General features: G+C 46.3%; 1 protein-coding gene across 1 annotated transcript in view; it reads right to left on the bottom strand.

The window, feature by feature from the left end:
- The window catches only part of LOC143133482 (protein unc-13 homolog A), a 67349-nt gene that overhangs the window by 20603 nt on the left and 36746 nt on the right, over positions 1-10000 (bottom strand). The window contains exons 16-24 of the mRNA XM_076293244.1: positions 9559-9786; positions 9203-9344; positions 8754-8923; positions 7402-7517; positions 3810-3973; positions 2508-2661; positions 2044-2112; positions 1487-1576; positions 970-1104 (exon numbers count right to left, since the gene is read on the bottom strand). Coding sequence (XP_076149359.1) covers positions 970-1104; positions 1487-1576; positions 2044-2112; positions 2508-2661; positions 3810-3973; positions 7402-7517; positions 8754-8923; positions 9203-9344; positions 9559-9786 — 1268 coding nt within the window. The remainder of the gene's footprint in view (positions 1-969; positions 1105-1486; positions 1577-2043; positions 2113-2507; positions 2662-3809; positions 3974-7401; positions 7518-8753; positions 8924-9202; positions 9345-9558; positions 9787-10000) is intronic.

The following is a 10000-nucleotide window of genomic DNA, read 5'->3' as shown; positions in this document are numbered from 1 at the left end:
AAAGTGGTATCGCCAGACTCACAGAACGGCTGGATGAACTAGAGAAAGGTAAAAATCAATTGTTTAACTTGGGGAGGTGGAAATGAGCCTAATGAAAAGGGAAGGTGGAAATGAGCCTAATTCCCCAAATGGTGGAATACCCCTTTAAGAGATGTGCTAGTGAGAGATGCTAGTACCCATGGGTTTTAGCGCCTTAAGAGATGTGCTAGTGAATATGCTAGTACCCAACGCCTTAAGAGATGTGCTAGTGAGAGATGCTATTACCCAACACCTTAAGAGATGTGGTAGTGAGAGATGTTAGTACCCATGGGTTTTAGCGCCTTAAGAGATGTGCTAGTGCGCGATGCTAGTACCCATGGAGTGAGTGAGTGAGTGAGTGAACACTGTGTGTGTGAGTGCTGTGCTGCTGTAGTGTGAGTGAGTGAGTGAGTGAGTGAGTGAGTGAACACTGTGTGTGTGTGAGGGCTGGGCTGCTGTAGTGTGAGTGAGTGAGTGAGTGAGTAAACACCGTGTGTGTGTGAGTGCTGGGCTGCTGTAGTGTGAGTGAGTGAGTGAGTGAGTGAACACTGTGTGTGTGTGAGTGCTGGGCTGCTGTAGTGTGAGTGAGTGAGTGAGTGAACACTGTGTGTGTGTGAGTGCTGGGCTGCTGTAGTGTGAGTGAGTGAGTGAGTGAGTGAGTGAACACTGTGTGTGTGTGAGTGCTGGGCTGCTGTAGTTTGAGTGAGTGAGTGAGTGAGTGAACACTGTGTGTGTGTGAGTGCTGGGCTGCTGTAGTGTGAGTGAGTGAGTGAGTGAGTGAACACTGTGTGTGTGTGAGTGCTGGGCTGCTGTAGTGTGAGTGAGTGAGTGAGTGAGTGAGTGAGTGAGTGAGTGAACACTGTGTGTGTGTGAGTGCTGGGCTGCTGTAGTGTGAGTGAGTGAGTGAACACTGTGTGTGTGTGAGTGCTGGGCTGCTGTAGTGTGTCTCACCGGGTCGGTCTGGTACTCCCGGCCGTAAAGCTCGTGGCAGTTGTTGAAGATGTACTCGTAGGTGGAGTTGAGACAGGCCTTCACACAGTCCTTTACCACCTGGCTCGCCCTTGGGGGACTCTGCAGCTCCTGGACCTGTGTGTGTGTGTGTGTGTGTGTTTGGGAGAGGGGGCAATCATGGAAACACATATCAAAACCTGGAACACCCATGTAATCAATTTGAAGTTATACTGCTACAGTGTTAAATCAGATTTGTGCAGAAGCACCATAAACATAAAGAAACATGAGGTAATTTATTAATACCAGGCCAGTGTAATGAACTGAGGCATTCACAGCTGGGTGCAGCCCTCCTGTCACAGCAAGGTAATGCTGGTGTGTGTCTGTGTGTGTGTCTGTGTGTGTGTGTATGTGTGTGTGTGTGTGTGTTTGTGTGTTTGTAGTACCTTCAGAAAGTAACACAAACAGAAGTAGGGGTAATGCTGGTCTGTGTGTGTGTGTCTGTGTGTGTTTGTGTTACCTTCATCCTGAAGAAGGTGATACTGGTCAGCAGGTCTACTGTGGACTTCAGATCCTGCAGTCTCTCTGGACTACTGGCAGGGAAATTATTCTGAGGGAGAGAGAGACAGAGATGGAGAGGGAGAGAGAGAGAGAGTGAGATAAAGAGAGAGAGAGAGAAAGAGAGAGAATAATTGTGAATGATTCAATAAAATAAACAGGTGTTGCCTTTAAACATGCATGTAGGTTCGTTGAGAGACAGAGAAACAAGGAGAGGCTTTACAAAGGTGCACATAGCTCTACAATGAAAGAATTCCATCCAATTGAAATAGTACAACATTGATAATCATTGTGTGGTGGTCAATGTTGATATTGTGGTGGGCCGCCACAAATAAGTCAATGTATGGGAAACACTGTTTAAAGGACACTACCGCTGCTTTAAGGAGCAGCCTTAGAGGCCTTAGAAGGCGGCTCAGCAGCCTACACTGTACAGAAGACTACTGTATGCGGATCAATGCATGAGTGTGAGTCTTTTAACGGACACTTGGAGAGGCCTTAGAGGGAGGATCAGTGGCCTACCCTGTACATGGAGAGGTCAATCCTCAGGGAGTTGTGCAGTTGATCCAGGAGCTTCACAAACCTCTCTTTCTGTAAACAGAAACATACGCACAGGTGTTTACACACACAGGCACACGCACACACACACACACACACACACACACACACACACACACACACACACACACACACACACACACACACACACACACACACACACACACACGCACACAAAAACATACACACAGACAAACACAGATGTATCCATCAAAGCATAATGTAAACACATAAGTCCCAATAGGACACACTTAAATGAACTCTCTACTCCAATTATGCATGTGTAATGTAGTTGAATGTGCCTGTGTGCATGATATGTGTGTGTGTGTGTGTGTGTGTGTGTGTGTGTGTGTGTGTGTGTGTGTGTGTGTGTGTGTGTGTGTGTGTGCGTGTCTGTGTGATTGAGAGGACACCGGAGGTGCACTGACCCCGAAGTTGGACGCAGCGAAGCGGTCGGAGGCAGAGACATTGTTGGAGGACTGGGTGGTGTGGGCGTAGTAGGCATTGATGTTGGCCAGTAGCGTGCTCATGACCGCAGGGACACCCGGGCACATGTACTTAGATGACAGGCAAGCAAAATGACTGAGAGGGAGAAAAACACACACACACACACACACACACACACACACACACACACACACACACACACACACACACACACACACACACACACACACACACACACACAGGTTAGATGTGGGTAGGATCTAGGGAACTATTACATGTCAGTCAACAAAACAGCAAAGGCAGCATAATGCCCTTTTCTACGCTGACACAGGCAGAAGGGTCCCACAACAGATCCATCTACTGCTTGTTCATTGGGCAGCCCTGGTCTATGTGTGTGTGTGTGTGTGTGTGTGTGTGTGTGTGTGTGTGTGTGTGTGTGTGTGTGTGTGTGTGTGTGTGTGTGTGTGTGTGTGTTCTTGCTTCAGGTGACCTACAGTGCGTTCACTGCCCTGCTTCCTGTTGCTGTGGTAACTATTTGAGTCAATGAATCACAATTATGTCTGAGGTGTATATCTTACAGGAAATTAATTAGCCTATTAACTCACAGTAATGACATTAGCCTCTCTCTCCCCACCTCTCTCTCTCTGTCCCTTTCTCTCTCTCTCTCTCTCTTTCTCTCTATCTCTTTCTGTCCCTCGCTTGCTTTCCCTTGCTCTTGTGCTGGCCAAGGTTGAATACACACTGAGCAACAATACATTTGTGTGAATGTGTGTGTGTGTGCATGCATGCATGTGTGTGTGTGAATGTGTGTATGTATAAATGTGTATATGTGTGTATGAGAGTGTGTGTGCGTATGTGTGTGTAGTGCATACCCCTTTGTGGATATAAATATCATGGAATTTGTTCCATTTTGTGCTGCTAAGATGTATAGTGGGAGTGGCTGGTGCTAAATCACTCTAACACTAGAGGAGCAGTAATTAGTGTCCAGCCCTGGAACTAACTGCGGCTCGAGGAGTGACCACAACATTTACTCCAGGTACGCCCATCCAATGGGGCTCTGAACACACAGGCCTGACATTAAAAACAGATGTGGTACTGTCATCTCACATGAGGATCGAAAACCTGACTTAGTATTTAGAGTCTCTGGATAGTTCGTACTGAACTCTCAGGTCCATACTCGTGTCACTGGGTGAGATATTGAAGTATTGTCAGAGGACTGAGAGCAGGTCGATGGGACCAGGGAGCAAACAGAGAGAGAGAGAGAGAGAGAGAGACAGACTTACGTCATGGCCTGGTAGATGGACTCTACACCGTAGCGCATGGCGAACTCGTCCACAATCTCCTGTGCCGTCTCGTCGTAGTACACCTTCCAGGCGTCATCGCCCTTAGCGTCTGGGATGACCACTGCCCCAGCATTCTTCTCCTCCGTCATGTAGTGGAAGATGTGCTGCAGAAAAGAGGAGGAGGAGGAGGAGAGGGGGTGATAGGTGGAAGAGAGGAGAGGAGAGGAGGAGAAAAGGAGGAGGGAGGGAGAGAGAGGAGGAGAGAGTGGAAGTTAGTTCAGAAATGTAGTGGACATACACACGCGCACACACACACACATACACACACACACACGCACACACACATACATACACACACTCCTAGTACCTCATGTAGATATGTGCACTGCATATGCTCACACACACACACACACACATACATACACACACACACACACACACACAGACAGACAGACAGACAGACACACAAACACACACACATACATACATATAGTATAAGTATATATACTCTTTTGATCCCGTGACAGAAATTTGGTCTCTGCATTTATCCCAATCCGTGAATTAGTGAAACACACTCAGCACACAGTGAACACACAGGGCCAGATGTACGTACATTTGCGAACGTAACGTTATCAGGGCCATGGACAAACCGCAGACTGCGAACGCTGACAGACCAAAGTTTCCGTCTTATTATGACCGCCGCGCAGCGAAGCGGCGGTCATATAGGTTTAGTCAGATTTTTTTTTTTTTTTTTTTTCTTTTTCGCATGTCCACATTTCTGTCAATGATTCCCGGGACACTGAAAGACCGGGGTAGACGAAACTTGGTGGGCATGTAACCCCATATGGATAGCATGGAACCATCGTTTTTCGTTTTGATCTGTAGCCCCCCCGCTGGACTGCACCCCCCGAAAGGAGGGTAGGGCAGACACAGTTTTCTGTGAATATCTCGAGAACCATAAGGTTTAGGAGGACCATTTTTTTTTTGTATGTTGATCTCAAGGGGCCATGTCAACCCATCCCATTACCACTTATTTCATGTATAGCGCCACCTAGTTAAAAATTAAAAAGCAAAAAATTAGGTGTTTTCATCACAATATCTCTGGCTGACATGGTCAAAACTGCACGAAATTGAAAGTGTAGGATCATTATGACACCCTCCGAATGCATGCCAAGTTTTGTGTACTTTCGTTCATGGGGGGCCTTACAATAAAACAATTTATGTGTACATTTAGTGACGTACACCAACAAGGATTCCCGGGACACTGAAAGACCGGGGTACACAAAACTCGGTGGGCATGTACCCCCACATGGATAGCATGGAACTGTCATTTTTCGTTTTGATCTGTAGCCCCCCCGCTGGACTGGACCCCCCGAAAGGCCAGTTCTCTGTGAATATCTTGAGAACTGTAGGGCCTAGGATGACCATTTTTTCCGTATATTTGCCTCCAGGGGTCATGTTAACCCAGTTCATGTGCACACATGTGCACAAACAGATACACACACACACACACATTCACAGTAATCATGACACATACTCACACAGTAGACATATGTACGCTTCCATGCACAGGCACATACGCAGGCACACACACACACACACACACACACACACACACACACACACACACACACACACACACACACACACACACTCACACACACACACACACCCACACACATAACATAAACATAACACAAACAATCAAGAATTTCTCATAATTATGAACAGGCAAGATGGAGGTGGGGTTGTATAAAATGAATTTTACATGTGAAATCTATGAACTAATCATGTTTTGGTACTTGTTGTCTAGCAGATACCAGTGAGAATTGAGTGTGGATAATGCAATTTAGTGAGACAGTTAGAATCATATAGGCCTTTCAGCGTGATTTCTTTTTGTGGAAAAAATGTGCTGGACTGGGCGGCGGTCATATTTTGTACCGCTCTGCGGTACATCTAGTTTATCAATCGTTCAATCCTTGGTGTAAACTGCGCCTTTCTCTGCCTCTCTCCGCCCATAAACGCAATTTACGAACGTCCACAACTGAATGGCAGAGCCTACAAGCGCAGTTGAATGAAGTTAACTGATGACAACATTAAAAAGAATCAAACGTTTAGCGATCATGAAATAATACCATAGAATGATAAGATGTCAACGAGCAAGGAGATAATGAAGATCAGTAGTTCTACTCAAACTACTTGTGAACGTAGGCTATGGAAAATTGGTCTAAGTTTAAGTGAATGACATGAAAGTGAAAGTAAGACATTCGAAAGGCCAACGAAAGTTAATGTTGCTTTTGATAGTAGCCTACAAAGACTTGCAAAACGGGTGCTCTAATTAGCGATTCTGTTGTCTTTGAAAGGTTCTCTTATTGAAGCATTGAACTTCAATTTGGATTAACACCTGCTTTTACAAGGCGCAAGTATTTAGGCGCAGAATAGACTTAGCTTTCAGGAGCAGTCTTTATACCGCGGAATACATAATTAGGCGCTCTTTACTCTTCCCCTCCCATCTTTTTACGCTAAAATTCCCACTTTCCCCTGGATCGATCCTCCCATGAATGCATATGCATGACACGAAAAGCGCAATTTGACATTTTCAGCTCCCGCGACAGGCAGATTGCGCTTTTACCTCATTGCGGCCTGTTTGTACATACCTCGCAATGATTTTAAACGCAAGTTGCGAAACAAATACGCCTGAAGTGGGCGCAAAAGCGTTAGTACATCTGGCCCACAGTGAGGTGAAGCACACATTATTCCCGACGCAGTGAGCTGCCTGCTACAGCGGCGCTCGGGGAGCAGTGTACATACAAACACACACACACACACACACACACACTGTTACGTTGTTCCACCTGTAGGGGGAGTAGAACGGTGCTTGTGCTTTTTTTTGTGTTCTGTTTCTGCAGGTAGCTGTGCATGCGCTGATTCAGGGGGCTGGTCCTCCTGCTATATAAGCCGCCTCCAATCCATCCTGTCAGCCTCTCCCATCCCCTCGCCGCACTTCCTCGTTACTGGGCGCTTTGTCGAGACGTGCTTTCGTCGGCAATTTGTTATTTGTGTTAACAATTACTCGTAAAGTTAATCACATGGCTTAATTAATTTAATTCATATTATAGTTTATGATACTTGCGTTGGCGGTGGCTTGGTGACGGGTTGACACTTTTGTATTATAGGTTTAGTTAGAGTAGGAAAGGAAGACACCGGAAGACTTTTCTGTATTTTGTTTTCAAACGCGAGTAGAAAGTTAATACCAAAGATCCTTAATATACATATATATATTATGATATATATGTATATTAAGGATGATATATATGATATATATTGATGATATATATGATATATATATGATATATATTTATCAACCGTCTCTGTTAATACCATCTAAGTCAGTAAGTCCAAGGGTTTCTTTTTGTATTATTTTCACCGCCACGTTATTCCGTCTGTCTGGGAGCTTTACTTTATTAAATTTGTTAACTTTTCACTACGTCGACTCTATGGCTTTTCTTATGTTATGTTGAACCATTCTTTATGATTTATGGTCACGTAACACACACACACACACACACACACACACAGTCTCTCCTCATACCTCATGTAGACAGGTGTACTGCACATGGTAGGGGGACACAGTCTCTTCTCCTTTAATCTCCACATTGATGTGCATCCTGATTGCTCCAGACACAGCTGACTTATCAGTACGCTTATCTGAAACACACACACACACACACACACACACACACACACACACAGAATGTAATTGTGTATTAGCTGTGTACTGTTCTTGCTGGGATAGGAGTCACAAGTCCTCATTTTCAATCTCATCTTTATTCCTATTCCTCTTATTCGCACCTCTCTTTAGCTCTACATGCCCCTCTCTTACTCTACATGCCCCTCTCTTACTCTACATGCCCTCTCTTACTCTATATGCCCCTCTCTTACTCTACCTGCCCTCTCGTACTCTACCTGCCCCTCTCTTACTCTACATGCCCTCTCTTACTCTACATGCCCCTCTCTTTAGCTCTACATGCCCCTCTCTTACTCTATATGCCCTTTCTTACTCTAAATGCCCCTCTCTTACTCTACATGCCCCTCTCTTACTCTACATGCCCCTCTCTTACTCTAAATGCCCCTCTCTTACTCTACATGCCCCTCTCTTACTCTACATGCCCCTCTCTTACTCTACATGCCCTCTCTTACTCTACATGCCCCTCTCTTACTCTATATGCCCTCTCTTACTCTACCTGCCCTCTCTTACTCTACATTCCCCTCTCTTACTCTATATGCCCCTCTCTTACTCTATATGCCCCTCTCGTACTCTACCTGCCCTCTCTTACTCTACATGCCCTCTCTTACTCTACCTGCCCTCTCTTACTCTATATGCTCCTCTCTTACTCTACCTGCCCCTCTCTTCAGCTCTACATGCCCCTCTCTTACTTAACCTGCCCTTCTCTTCAGCTCTACATGCCCCTCTCTTACTCTACCTAACCCTCTCTTACTCTACATGCCCCTCTCTTACTCTACATGTCCCTCTCTTACTCTACATGTCCCTCTCTTACTCTACATGCCCCTCTCGTACTCTACCTGCCCCTCTCTTCAGCTCTACCTGCCCTCTCTTACTCTACATGCCCCCTCTTACTTTACATGCCCCTCTCTTACTCTACATGCCCCTCTCTTACTCTCTTTCAAACAGCAGTAGAATGATAATGAGAGGTCAAGACTTGTCTCTTTTTTGTTCCTCTCTCTCATCTTGTCTTAGCCCCCCCCCCTTCCTCCCTCTCTCTCTCATGGGTTTCGGGATACTGATGTAACACTATGATAATGTGTAATAATGGTTTAATAAAGGAGTTTTAAATGTCCCCCTCTCCCTCTCCCTCTCTCTCCCCCTCTCCCTCTCTCTCTCTTTCTCTCTCTCTCTCCCCCCTCTCTCTCCGTGGCACTCACCAAGGTTGTACCAGACGTCCATCTCTCCGCTGAGGGTGCGCACCTCGATGATGGTCTGACCCAGGAAGTCGTCAGACTCCCTCTTGAAGCGTTGCTTCACACGGGACTTGATGTCATCGTCCTCGTCCCACACACGCACTTTAATACGGTCGGACGAGTTATGGCACTCACTGGGTGTACACACACACACACACACACACACACACACTCTTAGTTGAGAGCAAACTCCTGCCGCATTTATTTTGACACCACATTCTAACAGTGAAATGAAGCACTGTTTTACTATTTGTGTGTGTGTCTAAAGTCTGGGTTTATGCTGCACCTGGGTGTATGTTTCTATTTTAGGTGTCTGTTAGTGTGTTAGTGTGTGTGTTAGTGTGTGTGTGTGTGTGTGTGTGTGTGTGTGTGTGTGTGTGTGTGTGTGTGTGTGTGTGTTTAAGATAACTCACAAATGGAAGCTCTCATCCCAGACTGGATTGAGGTTGCCGTAGATGGTCTTGGTCCTCTTCTTGGTCTTGCCCACCTGTACGGTCACATAGGGGTCACTGGAGCCGGTCTTATCCTTCGCCTGCAGACCCTGCGCACACGCCACTGACACAGCACAGCACAGAGACGGGTTAAACACACACACACACACACACACACACACACAAATACACACACACACGCTAACGCACACACACACACACACACACACACACACACAGACACACACACACACACACAAAAAAACACACAGACACACATGCATACACACACCCACACCTACACCCACAGGCACACATGCGCACACAGACACACACACCTGTGATGCTGATCTTGGCGGACCACTTGGAGGTCCCATCGAGCACACTCTGTTTGGTTGTTTTCATCTGCGCTCCATGGATTCCCTTCTCCACGGCGAACACCTCCTGAATGAGCTCGAAGATCTCCGGCTTGTTCCGCTCACGGATCTTCATGCGGTCCTTCAGAACCATGATGATGTTCTGTGTCCGGTCCTCCGCACCGTGCTTAGAACTCTTCTCCGCTGCTCCTGGAACGAGAATATGGAGAGGTGGAGAGCGAGGGAGAGGAAGAAAGAGAGGGAAGGGTGGAGGTAAGGAGGGAGAGAGGGAGTGAGAGAGAGAGGAGGGGAGATAGAGAGAGGGAAAGAATACATGAGAAAAAGATAAGGAGTGGGATAAAGAAAAAGTATGAAAGAGAAAGGGAAAATGGAAAGAAGAGTTGAAGCAAAGAGTTGACAACGT

Source organism: Alosa pseudoharengus, unplaced genomic scaffold, assembly GCF_046254945.1.
Source record: "Alosa pseudoharengus isolate Yale_2024_CS ecotype anadromous, Long Island Sound unplaced genomic scaffold, YU_APseudo_1.1 YU_APseudo_1.1_scf_2, whole genome shotgun sequence".
Taxonomy (NCBI): Eukaryota; Metazoa; Chordata; class Actinopteri; order Clupeiformes; family Clupeidae; genus Alosa; species Alosa pseudoharengus.
This window is presented reverse-complemented; position numbering and strand designations above follow the sequence as displayed.